This window comes from Rhinatrema bivittatum, chromosome 3, assembly GCF_901001135.1.
Source record: "Rhinatrema bivittatum chromosome 3, aRhiBiv1.1, whole genome shotgun sequence".
NCBI classification, from domain to species: Eukaryota; Metazoa; Chordata; class Amphibia; order Gymnophiona; family Rhinatrematidae; genus Rhinatrema; species Rhinatrema bivittatum.
The window spans coordinates 70,838,476-70,865,574 of record NC_042617.1 but is presented as its reverse complement, the minus strand read 5'-3'; the positions used below and the strand labels follow the sequence as shown (position 1 = coordinate 70,865,574).

Here is a 27,099-nt window from a genome sequence, read left to right as displayed (position 1 = left end):
AAAAGCAAATCCTAACAATGTTTCAATGATCTTCATAGTGATACCTTAGAACCACATCATTTAGTTAAGATGGCTAATGTTCAAAGAAGTGTCAACAATATAATCATCGGTCAAGATGGTGCCAGGAAATATTCTATTTTTTTAATTTTTATAATATGAAGGTAAACGATCACTTGTAAACAATATCCACACTTATTTGCTGCAATTTGTAGATGATCACAAGTCAACTACTCAATATGTTGGAAGAATGGAGTAAAACGCAGCTGAGGCCAAGATGCTGCAACATTTTGAGAGCATTGCTTTCTGCTTCAGGAAATCTGTTTTTATCTGTCAATATCCTCCATTCATAGAGTGTCCGAGGTTTCTAAAAATATTTTCAGTGAACATATTTCTCAGTTATTCTTGTATACAGACATGTTGACACTGAAAATAAAAAGATACTCTTAAAAAGCAAAAGAAAATACATGTCCCGATTAGAATTTGAAAATGGACCAGAAGAATACTACTACTAGTATTGACTCAAGGAGGCAAATACATAAAGAATTTTTATAAACTGAAATGCTCACTTTAGAACAGGTGATTACAGTCTCTTAATGGGGCCTGGCGAGAGAATGCTTTGACAGCCTGCTGCTACGCTCTGACACGCTGAGATGCCAGAACTGCAGCCATTTTAAATGCTTAAGCATGCGAAACTAAAACTATCAATCATGCCATTGGCTGTCATGAATTCTTATGAATATTCATGGGCGCGTGAGAATGAAGCTGTAAATTCTGCCACTAGATGCCATGAAGGATTATAAACTATGCCAATTGATGCAGTCATTTAGTCCAAAAGGTACAACTGAAATTAGAAAAAATATCCAGAAGTGTTCTCGCTTGTTGAGAGTGGAATGAGGATCACCACTCCTCTTAAATAGATGTACTTGTTCGAACACTGTCCCTTGCAAGTTTGTGACAATGGGGGCAGACAGTTCTCTGTTGGTCATGCAACTTTGGTGCTCCCTCTGGTTTTGACCATCCGCGATGTCAGATTCACATAAATGCTGGGACATGGACATTGAATGAGATATATAACTGACTGTGAATTGCAATTAGTGCAATTCCGAAAATGGATAACTTTACCCCAGTTAGGATGTTCCCAAACCGGGCCCTGCATCAACTGTATGTCCCCATAGGAAACTCCCTCAGACCACCTTAAGGGACCAGGCACAGCGGTCTTCCTTAAGATCCAGACCCACAAGGAATTCTGGGTGAAGGGAGGAGCCCCTCACCAGTGTATAAGAACTCAGGGTCTAAAAGGGTTGGGGGGGGGGGGGGGTCCCACAGAACAGACAGGAGCCCATTCTATGCAAAGACCTGCTATGTCTCTGATGTCTGTGCTACCTGAACTTAAGGCTTTTCTTTCACTGTAAATAAATTGCAGGTAAAGGAAATAGCCAGAGTCTGTCTTCTTATTCTTTCTGGCTGTTTCCCAAGTCGCTATTGCCAAGTTACTACAGAGGGTCAGTCTTCTCTGGTGGGTTGTTTATCAGAACCTATTACAAGAGGTTCCCTCCTGGGATCTGCTTATGACAGACTTGAGTCTTCCCAGCTCAGGTGCTTTCTAGACCATGTAGCTGAGGGATACTTGAATCCAGAGGAGGCAGCTTGGATTATCAACAGACTGGAAACCAGGGCGATACATCTAGCCATGGTTTGGTTCCTTCTCTTTCTTTGCTACAGTACTATTTTCCTCTCATATTCTTCCCTCCCCACTCCCTTTCCTCCCCCCCCCTTAGCCCCTACCACCGGCCCTTTATTTCCACTACCCTTTTAGTATATTTAATCCTTAAGTTTATCTGTTACCACAATGCTACTGTTCTTAGAATCTGCTACCTGTCTCCTCTTGCAACCAAGTTCCTTTTACTCCCTGTTCCATGTAACTTCTCTTTCCTTTTCCAAAGTTAATTTATACCTGTTACATGTAAACCAATGTGATATGCTATATGAATGTTGGTATTGAAAAGTTTTAAATAAATAACCCAACAATGCCATGGCAGTAGCATATTTCAACAGGCTAAGAGGTGTCTGAGGAGATGGAACTGTTGTTCCCTTGGGTGGAACAGCCCCTTGCAGCTCTTGGTGGCTTATGTTGCAGGGCAGGACAATGTGCAGGTTGATTATCTGAGCAGGAACCTTCTGGATTCAGGAGAATAGGAACTCAGCGGAAAAGCCTTTCATCGAGCAGTTCTCTGATGGGGCATGCCTCACATGAATTTTACGGTGACTCACAGAAATGGAAAGGCTCCTCTGTTCTTCAGCTGACACAGAGAGCCCAGTGCAGAGGGCATAGATGCTCTGGCACAGCCTTGGCTGGCAGGAGAGATTTTTTATATTTCCCCTATGACCTCTAATTGGAAGAGTTCTACCTCATTGAAACAGAAAGCAACCCGGTGATTCTGATTGGCCTCAGAGGCTGTGATATCTGGATCTGAAGAGACTTTGCTGGCCTGCCACTGCATTTCCCAGTGTCTCGGAGACTCTTGATGCACGGTTCAGTTCTCAAGGTTGATCCAGCTCCATATTGTCTTACCACCTGGCTCTTGAGAGGGTGAGTGCGAGGAAGAAGTTACTTGGCATCTGTTATTTCTACTCTTCTCAAAGCATGCAGGACTTTCACTTCTTTGGCTATATTCACTTATGGCAGGTCTTTCAATCTTTCTATTTGGATTGAGGGATCGCCCCTGGATTGCAGATATTCCTTGTGTGCTGTCTTTTCTTCAGAAGGGTCTGGACAAGGGATTGGCCTTGAATTCCCTTAAGGTGCAGGTAGTGGCAATTTCTTGCTATGGGGGCAACTTACAGGGTTATTCATCAAAATGTGTTATGGCATTATCACGGGCATTTGGGCCCTAACGCCTGTGATATTTGTCGCAACGTGTGGCACGAATGCAAATTTTTTGAATTTATTCAAAAGGGCGGGATTGGGGAGGGGTTTGGGAAGGATCATGAAAATGGAGGGGCATTATCGCAAGTGCAATAGCATAACGTACACTATCGCATGTTTTTAATGCCGGAAATAACTACACCTTTTTTCCTGGCGTTAAGCTATGTGATATGCCCGAAGTGGAATTTGCAAAAGGTCTTATGGGATTTCTGCATTAATCCGCCTGTTGTGCTTCTGGCTTTTTCTAAGGAAGAGTATCATGTCAAAAAATCCTTGTAGTTGCTTGATGTTCGTCGAGTGGTTATCAGGTATTTAGAGGCAACAAATTCCTTCCATAAATCTGACAGTTTTTTGCATTGTTTGGAAAGCTGCATGAGGAAGAGGTGGCCTCCAAGGCAACTTTGGCCAGATGAATTAAGGATACTATCACTTCAGCATATTTGTTCAGTGGATGGTGAGCCCCAGAGCTAGTCCACGCTCGTTCCACCAGAGCACAGTTTTCCTCTTGGGCAGAGGCAGTGGTGGTTGCCTCTACTGACATTTGCAAGGTGGTGACTTGGACATCTTTGCTTTCATTTTCAAGACATTACAGATTAGATGACCTGGCAAAGGAGAATGTGGTTTATGGAGCTGTGGTTCTCAGGGCAGTCCTTTCTTCCTCTATCCCTAATTAGTTGGGCTTTGATATTTTCCACCGGTATGGCCTGACCTGGACTGGTGTAGCAGAACAAAATGGAAGAAGGACTTTGTACCTGTTTATTTCTTTTCCAGGAGTCCTGCTACAACAGTCCAGGGCCTTCCTAGGAAGCTGGGCCTTTATTTTGGAGGATAACTTTTGCTTGTGGTTTATTGACCTGTATATGCTTTGCTGAGAGACAAATCTTTATTTAGCCAGGAACTGTCCTCTTTCTCTTTCCTGTCCTTTGTTCTGTGGTTCTGTTATTCACAAGGGCAGTTTGTTTCCAGGTGAGAGGATATATCTTGTAAGATGTTGGAAGTTTAGTGTTCTTATTTGGATTCCTATAGTTAGTTTTGTTGTAATGCTTTGTCAAGGGAATACTGGCTTTTTCTGGGCTGCACTACCAAAAAGTACTGGCGATTGTGTCAAAAGAATTCAGTGTGCTCTGCTGCCATCTGCTGGAAAGGGAACACAACTTACCGGTATGGACTGACTTGAACTGGTGTAGCAAGACTCATGGAAAACTAATTAACAGGTAAACATTCCTCCATTTTCTTGCAAGTATGTATGAAAATGTGAATCTTGAAAGAGACCAGGACTCATCCTCCAATTAAATGCTTTGTGCTCTGAAATTCTCTATGAAACTCAAGGTGCATGATCAGAGATGAAGACTGCACCAGTTTTCAAGTCCTCCACTTTATGAAACAAGTCCTCCGAAACTAGCAAAAAATCCAGCCTGGAGTAGCTATTATGTGGGTTAGAGTAGAAAGTGTGATCCGCTTCTCCAGGGAAAAGAACCTGCCAAGCAGCCAGAAGGGCCTACATCTTGACAGACAAAATTTACTCCCAGTGGTTCCTTGTCTGTTTTTAGGGTCCTTAGGTTGTTTGTGATCAAATTTTGCAATCCGCCACAACATTGAAATCATCTCCCACTGCCAGTCTATAAGTCAGGAAACCAAGGAGATTCCTGACTATATTGAGAATAAACCCATGCAAATAAGAATTTAGTGTGTACAAATTGCACAAAGCCAATTTATGACTATAAAGTGAACCCAGCAAAATAATAAATCTGCCCCCCCTCATCTTGTTACTGGTGTTCCACCTGAAAGGAAAGTTGCTTGTGTAGTAAAATAGCCACATCCCTTTGTCTAGAAAATGAGGAGTGAAAATATTTGGCCAATTCATTCCCTTTTTAATTTAGCATGTTTCTCATCAGTCAGGTGGGTCTCTTGGATTGTAACTTGCAAGTTTAACCTTTTAAACACATTTATAGGTGAATGGACCCCATTGACATTCAAAGTAGTAACATTAGCTTGCACCATTTATATTCCTAGAATGCCACTACATAATCTGGTTAAATTTTAGATGGATACTATGTTATCTGGCTAAAATTTGGCTGGGTAAGTGGAGGAAATATTCAAAAGTCTACATTTAGATGGCTAACTCACTAGTTCTCTGGCTAAATGCTACTGAATATTGACCCCATAGTTCATTATGCCCAAGGTAATATTATCATAATTGAACATGTAGGAGTTTTTAAGACCTTGTGCTTTTGAAGTCTTTATGGAGAGAATGGTACATTAGTCTTAGCATAAGAGAATGAGATTTAAGAAAAAGGTGTTGGTATTTTGAAAACTGTATAGTTATAGGATAGTTGAGTCATTGACAATTCTGAGATGCAGATATTTGAGACTTTCGAGAGGGGGAGAATAGAGAGAAGGCTAAGGGAAAAGGAGGAGCTGGGGGGGAGGGTTGAGGGGAGGATAATGAGGCACTTGTGAGGAGTGGAAACTAGGAAAAAGAGCAGGCTGTATGAGTAATGGTCGGGAAGTGTTCACTCAGGAGGAGAAAAATGGACTCACTGTGTATTCCTATTCTCCCAAAAAATTATTATTGGGGGAATAGTGTAGGAGTACATGCTGAGTAAGTTCTGGAAGAATTATTCAAGCCTTGTATATTGAGCAACTTATGCCCTTGAATGCTAAAATTAGATATTTACATTACTGCATAATACACATGGTGAAATATTCTTTTCTTCATTAGGTTTTGTCTGAAACAACTAATGTTGAAATTTGGGTCTGTTCAAATCTAATTAAACTCTTTCAAGATGAGAATACAATTCCATTTATTGCCCGATATCGTAAAGAACTCATCAATAACTTGGATGCTGATGCTTTACGAGAAGTACATCATACTTTGGATGAACTATGGTGAGAGAGGACATCAAAATCCTATTAACCACATTTCTTTGAATTAATTTATTGTGGAGAGCATAGTCTTTTCACCATTTATGGGCTTTTTGTGCCATCTTGAGAGCCTCTAGATTTTTGACTGGTAGCACATACTAATTGTTCACATGTAGTATGTAGTGATTCATAATCTTTTTATCTTGAACTAGCCGATGATAGTTTTTTTTTTTTTGTCCTCATTCTCTTGGTGATTGTGGTATGGGTATCTTAAATGCATAGGGGCTGATGTAATACAGTGCGCTCAGCCAAGCACATTGTTTAACTGGCAGTTGGACGCAGGTTGTATAGGCGCTACCTAATCCCCTTATGCAGTAAAGGGATTAGTGCCTCTACAACGTGCGTCCAACACGGGGCAAAACTAATAGCAGGCTGACTGCTTCTCTGTACATCCTCCTACTTAATATTGTTGCGATATTAAATAGGAGGAACAAAATCTTTAAAAAAAAAAAAAACAAAACAAAACCCAACTTAAAAAAAAAACCAAACAAAGGTTATAAAGCACTGGCGGTCGGGTTCAGGAAACGGATGCTTGGTTAACAAGCGTCCATTTCCTGAACCCCTGGCTGTGCGCCGATTAGCAAAATGGACGCCGATAAATTCCGTCCATTTTCCTAACCGGAGGACGGCCGACCGCTCCCGGGCTTCCGTTCTCAAGGAGGCACTAGAGGCATGCAAGCATCGGCCCCATAATGAGGTCAATATTCAAAGCCTTTGTGCATGTAACGCAACAAAAGCTGAGTTATGAAGTTTTGCCCCTGCCAACTGCATAAATATGGTGTGCATAAAAATTACCTAGACAAAAAAGGGGCATCAATGGAGGTTTTGAGGACAGGGATACATTTTTTAGTTGGGTGTGTGTGCTTATTGAGCAGTTTTTGTCTAAAGTTACATGCATAAAGTCTGGTCAGAAAAGTAACAGTCCTAACTATATCTGGAATAAAGTTACGTATGTAACTTTAGTGATAGTCTTGTGCATGTAAGACCTGTTGAATATTCAGGAAAAGGTATATGTGTAACTTTCCTCAGATATTTTTTCCTCTCACTGGCTTACAGGAATATTGACCTCCATAAATGTATTAATTTTGATAATTTTTTTGTTTGTATGTACTTGTTCTGTTGGCTCCTAGTTGGTGGGTTGTATTCATATCATTGTTCTTTATTAAAGTATAACTTTATTTAGGATTTTTTAAGTCATGCATCTGTAGTCAACAAAAGAACAATAAAATACAATTTAAAAAAGTGAAAAAAAAACCTGATATTGTATATGATCAACCACAAGAGAGGGGAAAAACTTACCCTTGATAAGTGATTTAATAGCTTTTAGACCAATAAATCAGGTGAAAAGCCATCAGTAGTGTACATTTACAATGCATGTGAATAGTTTTATTACATTGCGAACAGTCGTATGGAAAATAAAAATATATAGAAACACTAAAATATCCTGCAGCTACAAAAATGGAAGTCATATTTACTTCTCACCCAGACATTTCCCCCAAACACAACCCAACAATTAAATTAAAAAATGTATGATCCCTTATCTCTTGTTAATACTCCCAACCCCCTCTCTCCATCGTTTCCTAAAATTCTAAAAGATGAATTGTACTGCATGCTGTGTGTACAATGGAAACTTGCATAATACATAAATGGTAGCAATATCTAATGCTGTATAAAAACACTCTGAACTGAGCATTTCAAAGTAAGCAGTTATTGGTAGACTATGCTGAAATACTGCTAAAAGGCAGGGCAAATTTTTAAAACACTTATTTATAGATTTTTTTTCCTCCAATACACATACATAAAATTTGTATATGACATTGGCTGATAATCATTAAACATGTAAAGTATCATACTTCCTTGTCGTCCCACCAGACCAATTTCAGACCCATGGGTTTTCTTCCCCTACCAGCAAATTGAGCCAGTGACAGTGGTATTGCTGATGTCACGCTATATAGGGCACTGTGCCATCTGAAGAACTTCTCCAGCAAATGGTATAAGTGCTAATCCTGTAGTTTGGTCTTGTTGGGGACAAAATTGCTTCTGTGGAACTCCTGCCTGATTGAGCAGGAGGATTGGTGGCCCTTGCTAGCTTGTTCTGTGTCTGGGGGTGGGGAGGAATGGGATTTGAAAGCTAGTGGTACTGATTTCCTCTTTTCCTTTGACTTTTCCCACTACCACCCCCCACACACTTTCCTTGTAAGAGAAGAGGGCATTCGGTGGCAGTTCAGTGGATTATCTGTTCAGAAAAGTATTTTTTATATCTTTTATTTGTTTTGAGTCTGTAAATTTGAAAACAAAAAGCAGCAGACTCCATTTTTACTTTGTGCTCCTTCTTCTCTTCGCTGGTCTGAAGGAGGTTTTTGTCCTTGTCTCTTTGGGGAAGCAGTAAGTAAGAGTAATCGCTCTCTTTGTCAGGAGGCTCCAGTGATGGTGGCCCTCGCTGAATGTGGGAAGTGCTGCATCTGAAAGGGCTGATGTATTAGCTCTGCTACTTTGTATCTGGGAGGGGGGCAGAGGATGATCATTCTAAATTGATCACAGGGGCTCTTCCTCTGTGGAGAACACTTTGAGAGAAGTCTCTGTAAAGAGCTGGGAGTAGGTTCCAACACAGGCCACATGGGGTGGGAGGGAGGTGAAGGTGAATGCGGGCTTAGCAGTCATCTTAGGTGTTTCAGGCAACAGAGGTCAAACAGAGAAGAGGATTAAATGGTCAGTTTTCTCAGTGAAGAGCAGTAAACAGTGGAGTTCCTCAGGGATCTGTACTTGGACCGGTGCTTTTTAATATTATTTATAAATGACCTGGAAAGGGTAAAGACAAGTGAGGTGATCAAATTTGCACATGACACAGTTATTCAGAGTAGTTAAGTCACAAGCGGATAGTGATAAACTGCAAGACTGGAAGATTGGATATCCAAATGGCAGATGAAAATTAACGTAGTCACATGCAAGGTGATGCAAATAGGGAAAAATAACCCATGCTGTAGTTACACAATGTTAGATTTCATGTTAGTTACCACTCAGGAAAAAGATCTAGCCATCATAGTGGATAATACATTGAAATCGTCGGCTCAGTGTGCTGTGGTGGTCAGAAAAAGCAAACAATGTTAGGAATTATTAGAAAGGAAATGGCAAATAAAATGGAGGATGTCACAATGCTTCTGTATCGCTCTATAGTTAGACCACTGAGTTCAAGTCTGGTTGTAGCATCTCAAACAATATAAATGCATTGAAGGGCATGGAATGGCTCCCCTATGAGAAAAGGCTAAAGAAGTTAGGGCTGTTCAGCTTGGAGAAGATACAGCTGAGGAGGGGATATGATGTCTACAAAATCATGAGGACTAGAATGGGTACATGTGAATTTGTTTACTCTTTCAGATAATAGGACTAGGGCACTGTTAGCAAGTAGCATATTTAAAACAAATCAGAGAAAATTCTTTCACTCAACTCACAATTAAACTCTGGAATTCATTGCCAGAAGACGTGGTTAAGGCAGTTAACTTAGCTGCATTTAAAAAAGGTTTGGAGAAGTTCCTGGAGGGAGAAGTCCATAAATTGCCATTAGTCAAGATGACTTGGGGAATAGCCATTTCTTTTTAGCAGCATTAGTAGCATATGATCTATTTAATGTTTGGATACTTGCCAGGTACTTGTAACCTGGATTGGCCACTATTGGAAACAGGATGCCAGGCTTGATGAACCCAGTATGGCAACTTCTTATGCTCTTAAATTGGTGAAATTTTCCTAGTTCTCTCTTTCCCTCCCCCCTCCCAGAGTGGGGGGACAGGAATTACCGGTTCATTGTCAGGAGATGATTGGGGCTCAGATGGCCAGAGAGAATGTGTCTTGTTCCTCTTCTTTAGTTTTTATTCCCGAGTTTGTTCTGCTTATATACCAGATTTTTTGCATAAAATCTGGGTATGACTCCACAACAGTCCAGCTTCTGCTAGAGCTCCCAAGGCATCCTCTCTGCCCAAAAAAACCCAACTTGGATCCCAACATGGAGATGGATGCAGCTTCTATCGCTTTGGGGTCAGACACTTTAAGGGACAATGCAGCAGCTCAGGAGGTTGGGGATAGTGACCCAGAAGGAAAGTTCTTTCAGGTAGTTCATCTCTTTAAGAGGGACACATTTCTGGCAGTGATTACCTAAGCCTTATCTGAATTGGGAATATCAGAGAACCAGCGGAACCCTGCAAGGAGGGAGAAGATTCTATTTTAGAAGGTTTCTGAGTCTTAGGCCTTCCGCTCCTTTCACAGGGCTGTCAAAGCCCTGGTTACTGCCGAGTGGAACTCTTTCAGATATAGTTTTACAGTTAGGCAGAGCAATGGCTAAACTTTACCCTCTCTCTTTGAAAGCATTGGAACAGTTGAAGCTCCCAAAAGTGGATGCATTGGTTTTTGCTGTAACCAAAAAGACCACAGTTCCGGTGGAGGGGGCAGCAGCTCTGAAGGATGCACAGGTTGCTCAAACCTCTGAAGCTTCAGCATTTCATGTCTAGAACATGCTTATGCTGGGTTCAGCAGATCCTGGTGGGATGTGCCTATGATCAATCTGACAGCCAAAAAAGCAGAAAGGATAGAATGCTGTTATTGCCTATGAGGCAGATGCCCTTTATGATTTTATTTGTACCTTGGCTAAAGGAATGGTGGCATCGTTTTTGTCTGGGCATCTTCTATGGCTTTGCAATTAGTCTGCAGATGGTTATTCCAATGTTAGATTAAGTAAACTAATTTTTCAGGGAAAACTTCTTTTTGGGGATGACCTAGAGAAGCTGGTGAAGAATATGGGTAAGACGAAATCCCATAAGCTTTCGGAAGATAAAACCAAGGGCTCCCTAGTAGGCCTAAGCTTAGGTAGACGAGGAGGTAATTGGTCTGGGAAGGAAGAAGAGTCAATTTTATGGAAAACCTCAGTTCTTTTGTGGAGGAAAGAGGCACTCTAGGGATGGAAGCACAAGCAGCGCACAGATGGTTCCAAGAGTGCCCAAAGAGAACCAAAGAGTTTACTCTCCAGTTCAAAGGAATTGGAAGATGGTTGCCCCATTTTACAGGGAGTGGACCCAAATTACTTTTGATCAGTGAGTTCTTTCAGTGATGAGAGATACACATTAGAGTTTTCATGCCAAGACTGTGACTCTTTCTTAGTTTCCCCCTGTCATTCCCTGGAGAAAGACGGAAGTGGTTAAAAGTCACATTAAATTGAGTACTTCAGTTTGCAATGGTAGTGTTGGTTCTGAGAGAAGAATAGGGTCAAGGAAGAAATTTTATTTACTTTGTGGTCCCCCCCAAAAGAGAGAACTTTTAGGCATATGTTGATTTAGAGTAGGTGACTGATGCTCTGAGGGTACCTCATTTCCAAATGAAAATCTTGCATGATGGTAGAGAGAAAAGGAGAATTTCATGTGTCTCTGGATGTTTTGGAAGCGTACTTGCATATTCCAATTCAGTAGGAGCATCAGAGGTTTCCCATGTTTGTAATTCAATGTCACGCTTTTCCTTTCGGTTTGGCCAAGGGTCCAAGGACTTTTTCCAAGGTCATGTTGGTAATGGTGGCAAGAAAGGGGGGGTCTTGGTCCACCCATATCTGAATGACTGGCAAAAAAATGTCAAAGCCAGAATCATCCAAGTCCTACAGGATTTGGAATGGGTGATCATTTTTGCCAGGAGCAAGTTGGTGCCTCCTTAGGTTCTGGAGTATCTGGGAGCTCATTTTGACACATGGTTATGAAGGGTCTTTATGACATTGTATAGAATTATCAAGCTCGTGGAGCAAGTCAATGGCCTTTTGTGAGTAAAGTCTTCAAAGGCCTGGGATTATCTATGGGTTCTGAATTGTTGTAAACAATGTTACAATGTATCAATAGTAAGACACCTTAGGCTTACTATTTCCATCAGTTATAATGTAAACCGATGTGATTATACTTCAATGAATGTCGGTATATAAAAACAATTAAAATAAAAATAAATAAACCATCTTTGTTCACCTCTTCACAAATTCCATTCCTCCCTGGGATCTCATTTAGGTTCAAAAAGAGGCTTACACAAAGCCCTAGGAACCAATTAGAGAGGCATCACTCAGCAATTTGATGCTTAAGTCAGTATTTTGTTTTTATAGTGGTCTGTTCAGCTAGGTGCCTTTCAGAGCTCTAAGGGATGTCTTGTACGGATCTGTTTTTCTCATTTTTGAAAGATTTGTACTGTCCCTTCCTTTTTGCCTAAGTCTATAGAACTTCCTATTTTAAGAGGTCGGGCTCTGGAGAAAGTTTTGGAGATCTGCAATAGTTGAACATTGTTATACAATGGTGATCAATGGTTTTGGATTGTTTATTTGCCCTCTTTAATGGTCAGAAAAAAGGTGAAGCGGCTTCTGAAGCTGCTAAAGCTAGATTGTTGAAGGAGACCATTGCAGTAGGCTTGGTGGTGCCTCTGTGTGTTAGGGTGCATTCTACTAGACTGTAGAGCATAGGTAACTTTGTAAGTGGAGGGTCGCTCAATATTGTCAGAGGAGATTTGCATACTTTGCATGTTTTCTCCAAGTTTTATAGACTCAATGTTCAAGCTAGGGAGATTTCTTCTTTTGGAGCAAGCATCTTGAAAGCAGGCTTAGGTTACACAGAAGCATGATGGCAGAAAAAGACCATATGGTCCATCTAATCTCCCATCTGTCCAATTTAGTATTATAATTCCTATCACTTCTTTAGAGATCCCTTGTATTTATCCCATGCTTTCTTTAATTCAGATACTGTTTTTATTTCTACTACCTCCACTGGGAGGTTATTTTACATATCCATCACCCTCTCTGTAAAGAAATATTTCCTAAATTTATTCCTGAGTCTACCCCCTTTCAACCTCATCGCATGACCCCTTATTCTATAGTCTTCTTTCTGTTGAAAGAGGCTCAGCAACTGTGCATGGAAAGCTTCTAAAATGTGGATGTCTTTATCATTTCTCGCCTTTCCTCCAGAGTGTACAGGTTAAGATCTTTGTCTGTCCTCATATGCTTTAGAACGAAGACCACTGGCCATTTTAGTAGCCACACTCTGGACTGACTCATCCTGTTTATATCCTATTGCAGGTGTTCTGGACTAGTCTGGTGGGATGGAAAGGAAATAAAAATTTTGATTTCCTAGCGTGTAGCAGATGGACTCAGAACAAATGGGTATAGCGTGCTCGTGCTAGCAGTTGGAGACGGATCTGACGTCAGCACGGGTACATATACCCCCGCAGGAAGTGCAGCAACTCGGTAATTTCCGTCTCCAAAGCAGTTTGGAGCTACCTTACGCTCGCTGAGCGTTTTTCCAAATTATAACGACTAAATTCTTGCAGAAATCCTACCTGAAGACGAGCCCCGCACTCCTGCGGTGATACCCTCGGGTCCCTCCCCCAGTTGAGTTTCCCGAGGTGATTTCCGTGGTCCCTCGGAGGTAAGTGCCTCGGTCCGGTGGCCGGATCGTGGCAGGGAGCTAGCCCCCGAGTGAGAAGGGCTCGGCCGCGGTATAGAGGCAGCCTCGGTCCCGGTGAGGACTTAGCCCCCGAGCGAGACGAGTTCGGGCGTGGCTTAGAGGCAGCGGGTGCACTTTCTCGAGCACGGCGGTGACGGTACTTACCCTCTCCCCCCGCAGCCGGAGAGCGCCCGGGTCGCAGCCGGGAAGCGCCGAAGATCGGGTAAGGCGTACATCTTACTTTACGGGTCGCCGAAGAGCGAGGATTGGTCTGCCTTTGTGGCAGCCCGCCAAGGAGGTCGCCATTTTGCCTGCCTACTCGCCGTCGCCGTCTGCCCTGGTTCGCCGCCTCGAGCTACGCGGGGCGACGGGCGCGTATGATAGGCGCACATTGCTAAGCGCATGCTGATAGGCGCACGTTACTAGACGCACGCTGATAAGCACGTTCATAGGCGCACGTTGATAGGCGCACGTTGATAGGCGCACATTCATAGGCGCTTATTGATAGGCGCATGTTGATAGGCGCACATTCATAGGCGCTCTTGATAGGGGATCGGACGCTATGGAGCATATGAGAGCCCCTGTGGCCGCAGAGCCGGCACCTACAGAATCCGGCATAAGAGCTCTAGGCCTCTGCTCAGCATGCCATCTCAGAGCCACACAGAGCGAGGAAGCAGACTCCCTATGTGCCCAATGTGAGGAGGCCCTGGGAGTTCCAGGCCAGGGCCGGTCCCAGCCCAGTTTGACTGCCAGTTCCTCAGGGAACACCCCGAACCTAGCAGGCCGCGGTGAGCAGCCAGGGAACCCCACGGACCTGGGGCCCCTACGGCTAGAACCTGCTTCCCTCTCCTGGGTGGAATTATTCAAGGGGATTCATGCCTTCGTCAAGATGCAGTCTGATCCCCGACCGGACCCATACGTACCGGATGACCCTGCCCCGGGACCCTCAAGACCTACGCATGGCCACCTGCCACCCGGAAGCCCCACTTATGGGGACTCTGATTACTCTGAGGAAGATGGCGAACCCCCTGAGGAGGGAGAACTACCCTCGGGGATAGAACTGTATCGAGCCATGAGACGCTTCTTTCCTAAGGAGGATCTTCCAGACCTGGTCTCTCAATGTCTGTCGGAGCTGGCTATCCCGGGCCAGGGCACCCCAGGGGAACCTAGGATGAACCCCCTGCTAGAGGGCCTGCGCCAAACGGCTCCCCATTTTCCCCTTCTACAAGCAGCACAGCAGTTAATCGATCTGGAGTGGAATGCGCCGGAGGCTTCATTCAAAGGGGGTCGGGCTTTGTCTAGCATGTACCCCCTAGACCCGGCAACCAAGGAGCTGCTGGCGTGCCCGATGGTAGACGCCGTAGTTAGCGCAATTGTGAAGCGCACCACCATTCTGGTGGAGGGAGGCGCGGCCCTCAAGGATGCACATGACAGGCGCATGGACGCCATTCTGAAACAAGCCTTTGAGGTGGCAGCCATGTCCCTACGAATTGCGACCTGCTGCACCGTGGTGACGCACTCCTGCTTATCACAAGCCAGGAACAACACCCCGGGAGAAGAAATGGAAGCAGCCCTCTCGTTCCTCACTGACGCTGCCTCCGACCTAGTTCGTACGGCGGCCAAGAGGAGTGTCATCCTCAGTGGCAGCCAGAAGACACCTCTGGCTACGAAATTGGTCGGCCGACTCCACCTCCAAGACTCGTCTTACAAGAATGCCCTTTAAGGGATCCCTCCTGTTCGGCAGCGACCTCGAGAAACTGGCTAATAAATGGGGCGCATCTCCATTACCCCGTCTACCGGAAGACAGGTCAAGGAGGACCCAGCGCCCTTTTCCTAGACCATCTAGAGGTAGAAGCTCTCAATGCTTCAATCCTTACAGGGCTCGCTACCAAGCACCTCGTTCTCAGACCAGGAACCAGTCCTTTCGGACCAGGCACAACAAGAGGGGAACTGGCTCGGGGTCGGGCCCCGGCCGCACCCCACAATGAGAATCAGCCGACCCATCTGGGGGAAGAAGCCATAGGGGGCAGACTATCCCTATTTTACCGCAGGTGGGTCGAGATTACTTTGGACCAGTGGGTCCTCGCCATTGCCCGGGAAGGGTATTACCTGGACTTCCTTCATCTCCCTCCGGACAAGTTTGTGGAATCGCCTTGTCCACCCCTCAAGAGGGCGGCGCTGGCAGCTACCTTGGAGAGACTCCTGTCCCTAAAAGCCATAATCCCAGTGCCTGCATGGGACATAAATTCTGGGCATTACTCCATTTATTTCATTATCCCCAAGAAGGGGGGCACCTTCAGACCCGGCCTGGACCTCAAGTCAGTCAACCGGCACTTAAGGGTCCCAGGATTTCGCATGGAAACTCTGCGGTCAGTCCAAAGTGCAATACAGCCAGGGGAGTATCTCACATCCCTGGATCTCTCAGAGGCCTATTTGCATATCCCAATCCATCGGGATCACCAGCGTTTCTTACGCTTCAAAATCCTGGATCAGCACTTTCAGTTCCGGGCTCTACCCTTCGGGTTAGCCACTGCGCCACGGACCTTTACAAAGGTAATAGTAGTGGTGGCAGCGTCACTCAGGAAGGAAGGCATTCTTGTCCATCCCTACCTAGACGATTGGCTGATCAGGGCAAAGTCACCGGAGGAGAGCCACCGGGCAACACACATATCTCTTCTGGAAAGCCTAGGATGGGTAGTCAACATAAACAAGAGTTCCCTACAGCCTTCGCAGTCGCTGGAATACCTAGGTGTCCGATTCGACACCCAGGAAGACAAGATCAGCCTGACCTCCAAGAGGAAATCAAAACTCCGGGATCGCTTGCAGAATCTGCTGAGCTCCACTCGGCCCACAGCTTGGGATTACCTACAGGTCCTCGGCCTAATTGCCTCCACTCTGGAAGTGATACCATGGGCACGGGCTCATATGAGACCGTTACAGCGCGCCCTCCTATCTCGGTGGCACCCAGACGTTTCACGTTTCCTGAAAGGAGTCAAACACATTCGCCCGCCCCTGAAGTGGCCAGTGCCCCTGTGGAACCTCAATCTAGTCTTGGAATTCCTAGCGGGACCCGCCTTCAGACCCCTCTGAGGCCTGTCCCTCCGTTTGTTAACCTTGAAGATGGTGTTCTTGCTGGCTGTATGCTCAGCACGCCGCATCTCCGAGCTACAAGCGCTGTCCTGCCGCGATCCGTTTCTCAGAATCACTCCAGGGGCTATCCATCTTCGCACGGTTCCTTCCTTCTTACCCAAAGTAGTCTTACACTTCCACCTCAACCAAACCATATCCTTGCCAACCACGGAAGGTTTGAAGAAGACTGAAGAAGGTCGAAGACTGCGCCATCTCGACATCGGCAGGTTGCTGTCCAGATACCTGGAAATGTCAGAAGCAGTACGAAAGACGGACCACCTGTTCGTCCTTCACAGCAGGAAGAAGCAAGGGGAAGCGGCCTCACGGGCAACCATCGCCCGCTGGATCAAAGAAGTTATCAAGGCAGCCTACGTAGAAGCGGGAAAACCACTACCTCTACGGGTCAAGGCTCACTCTACCAGAATGCAGGTGGCCTCCTGGGTAGAAACTAGCATGCTGTCGCCGGCAGAGATATGTAAAGCGGCAACGTGGTCCTCTCTCCATACCTTCTCCAGATTCTACCGTCTGGACGTCCAGGCTAGGGAGGACACAGCATTTGTGAAGGCAATCCTAAACGGACCTCGGGCAGCCTCCCACCTAGTCCGGGAGTAGCTTTTGTACATCCCATTTGTTCTGAGTCCATCTGCTACACGCTAGGAAATGTAGAGATTACTTACCTGATAATCTCGTTTTCCTTAGTGGACTCAGCATCCCGCCCGGCTGCCGGTATACATGGGGATTCACCGACTCACGGTAAGCCATGTTTTCTTATATAGGGTATCCACCCTGCCGGGTGTCGACGCCTTCCGGTTGAGAACACTGGCGGTCTCCAGCTACTATCAATCGGTCAGGGTACTCATGTTCATTTAATCGATCGGTCAGTCACACATATATCCAGAAAGCTTTTGCAAGGAAGATTACTGAGTTGCTGCACTTCCTGCGGGGGTATATGTACCCGTGCTGACGTCAGATCCATCTCCAACTGCTAGCACGAGCACGCTATACCCATTTGTTCTGAGTCCATCTGCATACACTAAGGAAAACGAGATTATCAGGTAAGTAATCTCTACATTCTTACTTGCTAATTTTCCTTCCTCGAGTCCTTCCAGACCACCTGTATTAACCTGAAGCCTGATTAACAGTGAAGTATGCATGAATTAGAATTTTTTAAACTTCAAGGTTATATTGAGGTTAGTTTCATCTCTAACTGTTGTTAAAGGGGGTTAAATTTGATTTGGACCCAATTATAACCCCCCTGCTTATTTTTTTGGGGGGAGAGGATAGTTTTAAGTGTTTGCTTTGATATAGACATACTGAAGTGCTGCAAGTGGCGTATAGTACCCTATCTGGACTGATGTCAGCAAAACAATGATATCTGCCGACATTTGCTGATGGGGAGGAAAACTCGTGCATCTGGCCTGCTCTGGTAGGATTCAAGGAAAGAAAATTAGCAGGTAAGAACCAAAATTTTCCTTGTTAGTAAATTGTTAAAAAGAGTTTACTTTAATAGCCTTATCTGTTCCCTGTAGAAGGTAATTCATTTTTAACCAGATAGTACCATACAATATTTTGACCTTGTTTCTTTTATTGTTTTCAATTTATACTGTTACCAAGTTTACAGCTAACCATTAATGATATTTCTCTGTGCACAAAATGCTAATTATGTTTTGGTGAAATTTATACATTTACAATTTGGTGAAACTTTACAATTATGCTACATTTTCTAGGTCAGTGATGCTCAAACTGATCCTCAGGCCACCCCTTAGCCAGCATGGTTTTCAAAAGGTCCATAACAGTTTTTTGCATGGACTGCCTTCAAAGGATGAAAATTTCTCATGCATAGTCATTGGGAATATCTTGAAAACCTGATTGGCTGAAATTGAGGACCGGATTGAGCACTTCTGTTCTCAGTGTTTCTCCAAATCAAGAGTTAATCATCAAAATGTTATATTTATTTAAAGACTTTTTAAATACCATTGTAATTCCCAGCTGTTGTTTCCATCATTTTCATTTCTAAGCTTTTGATTTGTATTTCAGTAACTTGAATCACTTTGAAGATCAGCACATCTTAAAATGGAAGATATAGCTGTATTAAAATTATTTAACTTCTGAATAAATATTACCGGTTGGTTCATATAAGTGACTTTACACTTATATGGGTACCAGGAATACAACCTGGGATCATAAAGCCAAATTCTCCTTTCTATACTGATGGAATATTTTCCTAATATGTTGAACTTCATCAGTGTTGTTGTATTTTTCTGTAGCAGTTTTTCTTTGGTCTGGCTACCATATATTCCTTTTGGGCTTCTAGCTCTGTTGGAGCCAGCTTCTGTTTATATACCCTTTCCAACTCAGCCCAGCCATTGTATTGACAGTCCTTGGTCAAAGACTACAAATCACAGTTCCTACTTATAAAAATACTGTTTTCTCCTTGGCTTGTGATCTCTGTACTTTATCCATTGTTCAAAATTAAACTTATGCAAACATTTTCGTTGCTGTTCCAGTCAACAAAGCCCATGAGATATGGCTGAGGCCAATGCTGTTATTGACTATTACACCTCCACAATCGTGAGACTTCCATTCCTACAGCGATCAGACGTGCCTTTCAGTAGGAACCATGCAGGCCGTTGCAGCTCCAGCTACATCATTCAGCCAGGGCCCTCCTCTGATACCCAAATGACTGGCATTCAGAAAGCCCTACTCTCACAAAACTTTGAGACCTCATAGAGCCTAAAGCTTTCCAATCAAGTTGTAACAGTCTTCACAATTACTTCAGCTCAAGGTTGCACCGACTCTGTGGCACAGGTTCCACAGACATGGTACTCTGTAAACTCCTGAGGCCTCTAACTCTTTTGATAGCATCACCAATTCTGAGGCAGAACAGTGGTGGCCTTTCAAGAGTATTGGAAGAGAGAGACCATTAAACTTCATCTCTGCATGTCGAGGCTTTTTGTTTAGTGGTGTCCCACCCACATGAGAGTGTGAAGGTAAAAAAAAAAAAATCACTTTCCAAAATCACTACACAACCAAATTAATGTGTAGAGACCAAGAAAAAGTGGCAGAAAGATACAGAATTTGACTCAGTTGTATTGGGTCTCACCAACTTGATTAAAAAATAACTTCCAAGTACACCTTGATATGTTGCCTATACATATGACATCCCATGAGCTCCAGAAAGAAGTTTGGCACAGTGCTGGTATTAAGATTTATTTATTTATTTATTAAAGGCTTTTATATACCGACTTTCTTGATACAAATCAAATCAACTCGGTTTACATCGAACAAGCAGTAACTATAACCAACCAATAACAAGAGACAGTTTGAAGGAGATGAGCATTAGCAGTAAATTAGTTATATGAATCATGTTTATTTCAAATATTTTTAGGCAGCTCCATCCCATGTTCTGGGCAGCTTACAAAAGTTTATGTACATAAAGTTATAAAGATAATGCTCAGAATAAAAAATTGACAAAGATAGTAATATATAGTAAAAAAAGAACATAAATCTTAAATAAGGAAGCGATAGGCTGTAAGTTCTGCTTGTCCAAAACTTGTTAGTTTAACTGCAGGCTTAGAATTTAAGCTGATAAGCTGCAAGGCAAATTCAGTCAAATGCTAGTTTAAACAGATGAGTTTTCAGGTCTTTTTAAAAAAGTTTTTGTAGCATGCCTGTATCTGGAGGGAAACTGGTAGCTGATTCCAGTGCATTGCTGCAGCTATAGAGAGCATACATTTTCAGGATTCAGCAAGATGAGTAACCTTGATATTTTACTGTACTTTATTTTTAATGCTTGTAAACCCGTTTGGGCATTCCCATTGGGTTCAATAAGGTAAGATAAAAGTCCAAATAGAAATATTAATTAGCTACTACTGACTTTCTGGCTTCTGGTTCTTAGTAGCTGCAGCTTTCAGCACAGGACCAGCCATAAATAAATAGCTGTCTGTCTCCTTCAGTAAGGAGAAACAGAAATGGGTAAAGTCAAAGTAGCCAAGAAAAAAGTTGTAAAGTGGCAGTTAAATTGGTGCTCACTTCTACATGTTCGTGTATTATGCTTCTTGCCCCAGCTGGTTAGATTAATTTTAAATAAGTTTCTGTCCTCTGGGGATAGGGAAATACCTACAGTACCTGAATGTAATCCACTTTGAAGTGCTGAAAGTGCAAAAAATGGAATATAAATCTAAATAAGTTTACTGGCTTAGTTTCATAAATATTGTAATCATTTTTCTGTTGGGATCATTCCTTTTCCTAGGGCAAACAGAATGGTAGTCCTTACACATGGGTAACTTCATCCGATGGAGCCTGACATGGAAAACTTATGTCAAAGTTTCTAGAACTTTGACTGGTACACTGAGCATGCCCAGCATGCCACTGTCCAGGCGGGGTCCCTCTTCAGTCTCTTCTTTTTTGCAGAGTGGTCTTCTCACAGTTGTGGAGCTCATGCTCCAGTTTTTTTTTTGAAAGCTTTTCTAGATCGATTCTATGACTTTTCCTGCACGGGTCTCTCTCCATTCCCCCGACTTAGTTGGGTGATGTAGTTAGTTTTTCTTCGTTTGTGCAGTCGATTCCTGGTAGTGTTTCCTTCGTGATCAGCCAGTCATTGACTGCTTGCTGGGTTTTCTTTTATGGTGCCATCAGGTTTTCGTTGGTGTCCCCAGTGCCCTCGGACCATGTCCCTCATGGATCCTGCATGGATACTTAGCATGGGGGCATCACACGACGTTCAAGGGTGTCGTTTTGTGACCAGATGACCCCCTAAAGGCCGGCATGCCCACCTGGATAAAATGGAGAAGCTCTTCGGGTCGAAGAAATCTGAACCCTTGACTCCAGCGTCGGCGGCCTTGACTCCGAAAGGCTGAGGGGAACCGATGGACACCGAGCTTTCGATGTCCACCCCTCCACTGGGTCCCTCGGTGGAAAGGGGTGCCGGGGATTGGCCTTCATCGTTCTCTTCTTGCTTGAGGACTTCTGGATCGTCTCTTTCCTCCTTGGCACTGGGGAAAGACCAGGCCGAGCACTGTGGGAAGTTCAGGAAGCATCGCCACTGGACTCCCATCTTTGCATGGTGCCAGGCTCAGGTTGGCACTGGTGTCTGCTGTGATTCCCCCAAGGTGATCCGTGACGAGGAGACACCGCCCTCATCGAACCTGGGAGTCCTAGGTGTTCCCCACAGATTCTGATGCCAGGCACCAATCTCCCTCAGGGCTCCGGGGGAGATCTGGTCACACCTCTCATTCCTCCGTCCGTTCTGTCTTCGGATTTCCAGGAGGTGTTGGAATGTAGGGCATTGAGCAGCCGGCCCCACTGGTGCCTCCAGTGGTGCCAGAGCCTGCGCTCTCTATGTTGGGACCGCTGCTGAAGCTACTTGACATTCTTCTTGGCGTTCTCCCCATGCAACCGCCAGTGTCTGGGAGTCCATCGATGCTGCGGCGGCCACCGTTGCCGCCTCCTTCTGGTGCTATCCCCATTGTGAGTTCCTCCTCCAAGAAAGGCCCTTCGAAGCCCGCGGCACCGTCGAGGCCCTTGGTTCCGCGGCCAGCGTTGCCTGGTCTGGTTCCTGGTCCTTTGGGTTCCTCGGTGCCCAAGCTGCTGGGTCTGGGATGGGGGTCCTCCACTGGTGTCTCCAGGTGATCTCAGCGATGATAACGCCCCTTATGACTCATTAAGAGATGATACCTCTGAGTCATCTACTGATGCTTCTGGCGACCTTCCCTTGGACCCATCTCCTCCAGAGGATCAGTGTTGGTCCCTGCCTGAGGACTTAACCTTTGCTGGGTTTGTGCGGGCCATGGCAGAAACCATTCCGTTCCAACTGCTAACTGAAGAGGATACCAGACATAAAATGCTGGAGGTTCTCCAGTTTGTGGGTGCTCCGAAGGAGGTGGTGGCTGTTCCCATCCATTAAATCTTTAAGGAGCTCCTCCTTCAGGTGTTCCCCATCTCTGTGCCTCAAGTGAATAGGAATGCTGATGCGGTTTACTTGGTCCAGCATGTTTGGGGTTTGAGAAGCGTCAACTCCCACACCAGTTGGTTGTGGTGGAGTCTGCCCTTAAGGAGGCCAAGCATTCTCGCACCCATGCCTCCGCTCTTCCGGGATGGGAACACAGGGCTCTGGATGCGCTAGGTAGGAAAGTGTTTCAGGGCACCATACTGATCACCCCTATCACTTCTTACCAGCTGTACATGACGTAATATTCTCAAAATCTCTGGAAACAGATCCAGGACCTGTCTGAGTGCCTGCCCCAGCAGCAGCAAGACACTTTTTTGGCAGTTGCACAGCAGGGCCTTGAATATGGCAAACATGAAGTACGCTCTGCCTATGATGTATTTGAGATGGTGGTGAGGATAGCGGCTGCGGAAATCTGTGCCTGTAGGATGGCCTGGCTCTGAGTTTCTGATCTCCGGCCAGAGGTGCAGGAGAAGCTTGCGGACCTGCTCTGTACTGGCGAAAACCTCTCTGGTGACAAGGTGAGGAATGCTGTGGCTAGGTTGAATGATCACCATGAGACCTTACACCATCTCTCTGCTAGTATGTCTGACTCACCGTCTTCAGCTAGGAAGTACTCTCAGCAAGGCCCAAGGAGGTCCTATTTATTGCCAGAGGAAATACTAATTTCATGCCTCTTGCGCCCATTCCCAGCATGTGAGCTCTAGGGGCCACCCTAGACAGCTGCAGACCCCAGACCTCAGCTGGTGCCCCAATCAAGCCCTGCTACGTGGTTTTGACTGCCTGTGAGGGAGCATCAGCCATCTGCCCTTGCCTGTGATGCCAGACCCTCCGGTCAGAGGCCAGCTGTGGTTCTTTGTGGACTATTGGCTCATTGTCACCTTGGACCAGTGAGTTCTGTCCATCGTTTGTCAAGGGTATCGGCTGAACTTCCTGGATGTCCTGTCGGACTCTCTCCCATCCCTCTTTTGGGTTTGGTCCTCGCATCAGGAAATACTTTTGACAGAGCTCTCCGCCCTTGTAACAGCCGGGGAGTCAAGCCCGTTCTGCTGCAGCAGTGGGGGTGGGGGTTCTACTCCCAGTATTTCCTGATTCCAAAGAGAACTGGGGGACTTCATCCTATTCTGGACTTAGGAGTTTGAACAAGTTTCTAAAAAGAGAAAAATTCAAGATGGTCTCTCTGGGCACCCTGATTCCCCTCCTGCAAAGTGGAGACTGGCTTTGCTCCCTTGATTTAAGATGCAGATGCCCACATCGAGATCTTCCGCGGTCACAGGAAGTATCTCCAGTTTGTCATTTCCAGTACAGGGTGTTGCCCTTTGGTCTTGTCTCTGCCCCCTGTGTCTTCATCAAGTATCTGTCCGAGGTGGGTGCGCACCTCCGCAGAATGGGTGTGCAGGTCTTTCCCTATGTGGTCGATTAGCTGGTAAAAAAAAACCCAAACACCCCACCCAGTAGGGAGCGCTACGATCCCTGTGCTTGAAATCCCTGGGATTTATCAACTACCCGAAGTCCCAGCTTGTTCTGTCACCTCAGTTGAGCTTCATTGGCACCCGGTTAGACACTGTTCAAGCCAGAGCTTTTCTTCCCTGCAGCTAGGCGCTCTCACTAGTGTGTCCCTTGTGGAGTGGTCTAACAGAACAGGCACATCTCGGCTCACCACATGCTGCGGCTCCTGGGTTACATAGCTGCGACCATCCATGTTACCCCCTTCACTTGCTTACGTATGCACAGAGCTCAATGGACCTTGTGGTTCCAGTGGCAGCAAGCCACCCAGGACCTCCATGTTTGCATCTGAGTTACTCCGCCTCTCTGGGACTTCTTGTTGTGGTGGAATAGTCTGCCCAATTTGGAGCAGGTGGTCCCTTTTCAGTCTTCCTCTGCCCAGATTGTGCTCACTACAGATGCACCCACCCTGGGGTGGCGTGCCCATGTGGAGGGACTCTCGGTACCCATGGTCTATGGTCCGCCCAGGAAGCACAGTATCAAATCAACTTTCTGGAGCTCTGCACGATACGATACACGCTCTGGGCATTCAGAGATTGGCTGACCAACAAAAGTGGTCCTGATCCAGAGTAACAACCAGGTGGTGATGTGGTATATCAACAAGCAGAGAGGTACAAGGTCATTCCTCCAGTGTCAGGAAGCAGTTCAGATTTCGTCATGGGCTCTGTCCCAGGATATGATGCTCTGAGCCATGTATCTAACTGGGACAGAGAATGTGATGGCGGACAGGCTGAATTGGGCATTCTAACTCCACAAATGGTTCCTGAATAGGTATGTGGCAGATCAGATCTTCCATCCCTGGGGCACTCTGGATATAGATCTCTTTGCATCCCCCCTACAACAGGAAGGTGGACCAGTTCTCCCTATACAGGGGTGGGGGAGGGAAATGGCAAGCCAGCCTCGGACACCTTTGCCCTCAATTGGGGCAAGGTCCTGTATGCTTATCCTCCATTTCCTCTGGTGATGAACACTCTCTCCTGAAGCTCCAACAGGACTGGGGAAGCATGATCCTCATAGCTCCTCATTGGCCCGAGGCAGATCTGGTTTCCGCTACTGCAGGATATTTCCCTTCGGGAACCGATCAGTCTGGGGGCTTCCCCAGACTTCATCACATAGGACCAGGGCAGGCTGCGCCATCCCAACCTCATTCCTTGTCCCTGACTGCGTGGATGTTGAAAGATTAATTCTACAGCCCCTTGACCTATCGAATGAGGTGTCTCGGGTCCTGGTGGCTTCCAGAAAGCCTTCCACTATTTATTTATTTATTTATTTAAGAACTTTTAATATACCGACGTTCGTGAAACACATCACGCCGGTTTACAATTAACTCAATGCAGGAGGAATTACAATGAACAGGGTGCAGAGAGTGGGAGCAGGCAAGAAAAAAAGGGGGAAGAGGTGGGGACGAAGAAAGAGAGAAGGGGAATAGGGTAGAAATAAAACGTAGAGAGAGGAGCAACCATGATAATAAGGTAACTTATTTACATTAGTTCAATTAAAAATTACTTCAGCAGGGGCAGAGTAAACAGGAAACTACATAAGCATAAATAATAAAATACTTGGCGAAGGACGGATTCTGGGTGGAGGGGGGAAGGGATCTATGTTTGATTAGCATCTGGGTAGGCCTGCTTAAACAGCCATGTCTTGATGCCTTTTTTGAAAGTGTGTGAGGAGGGTTCAAGACAGAGATGGGTGGGAAGGGAATTCCAGAGGATGGGGCTCGCAATAGTGAAGGCTCTTTCTCTGGAAGTGGTAAGGCGTGCAGTTTTGAGGGGAGGGGTATGCAGGGTGCCAGCGAGGGCGGATCTTGCAGGGCGCTTAGAGGAACGGAAGTGGGGCATTTCCTTGAGCCATGCGGACTTATTTTTATGGAGCTCGTTGTGGAGGATGGTGAGGGTTTTATATTGAATGCGGAAAGGGATGGGTAGCCAGTGCAAATCCTTTAATATAGGGGAGATGTGTTCTGTCTTACGCGTGTTGGTTATGAGTTTTGCCATGGCGTTCTGAAGGATTTGTAGGGGTTTGATGGTTGAGAATGGGAGGCCAAGGAGCAGGGAGTTGCAGTAATCCAATTTAGAGAGGATAGTCGTCTGCAAGACTAGGCGGAAATCCTGGGCATGGAGAAGTTGCTTAAGCTTTTTGAGGATGTGGAGCTTGTATAAACCCCCTTTCAGTAAGGACTTAATGTGAGGCTTGAAATTAAGGTGTTGGTCTAGGGTGACTCCTAAATCTCTTACAGAGGACGGAGGGGTGTGGGTTATGGTGGAGAGAGGAAAGGTGGAGGGAGATGTGGGTTCTAGTTGCTTAGAAATGAAGAGGATTTCCGTTTTTGCTGTGTTAAGAGCTAGGTGAAGGTTGGATAGTAGGGAGTTAATTGAGACTAGGCAAGATTCCCAGAATTGCAAGGATTCATTGAGTGTGGTTTGAATGAGGATAAGTATTTGCACATCATCTGCGTATAAGAAGGAGTTCAGACCTAGGTCAGAGAGAAGGTGGCAGAGGGGCAGAAGACAGATATTGAAAAGGGTGGAGGAAAGGGAAGAACCTTGGGGAACGCCTTGTGAAAGTGGGACATGGGAAGATTCGAACTTGTCAATTTTTACTACATATTCTCTGTGTGTGAGGTAGGAGGTGAACCATGAGAGTGCTGCGTCAGAGATGCCTATCTCTGCCAACCAGGAAAGAAGGATTTGGTGGTTAACGATGTCAAATGCTGCCGAGATGTCTAGGATGGCAAGAAGAAACTATTTCCCTTGGTCCATGCCTATGAGGATAGTGTCTGTGATTGCTAACAGGAGATTCTCAGTATTACGACTTTTACGGAAGCCAAATTGGGATGGGTGTAGGATATCGTGGTCCTCGAGGTAATCTGTGAGTTGAATGTTGACTACCTTTTCTAGGATCTTGGAGAGGAGTGGCAGGTTGGAGATAGGCCAGTAGTTTGCTGGGTCAGAGGGGTCGAGGGTAGGTTTTTTGAGGAGGGGCTTGACAACGGCAAGTTTGAGGGGGTCTGTTACTTTGCCGAAAGTCAGTGAGCAATTTATTATATCAGCTAGGGGCTTGGCAATGATGGTGGGTATGGAGAGTAGGGATTTTGAGGGGATTGTGTCTGCGAGATGGGAGGCTGGTTTCATTTTTTTAAAGATGTTTTCTATCTCCAGGGATGTTGTGAGGTCGAGGGATCCAAGGGTGATGCCATTGTGGTTGGGGAGTGGGCTTAGTAG

General features: G+C 45.3%; 1 protein-coding gene across 3 annotated transcripts in view; it reads left to right on the top strand.

Annotated features, from left to right (window-relative positions):
• The window catches only part of SRBD1 (S1 RNA binding domain 1), a 593,419-nt gene that overhangs the window by 66,839 nt on the left and 499,481 nt on the right, over positions 1–27,099 (top strand). For all 3 annotated transcript variants that reach the window (XM_029593347.1, XM_029593346.1, XM_029593348.1), the window contains one exon: positions 5,649–5,815. In XM_029593347.1, the coding sequence (XP_029449207.1) occupies positions 5,649–5,815 (167 nt within the window). The remainder of the gene's footprint in view (positions 1–5,648; positions 5,816–27,099) is intronic.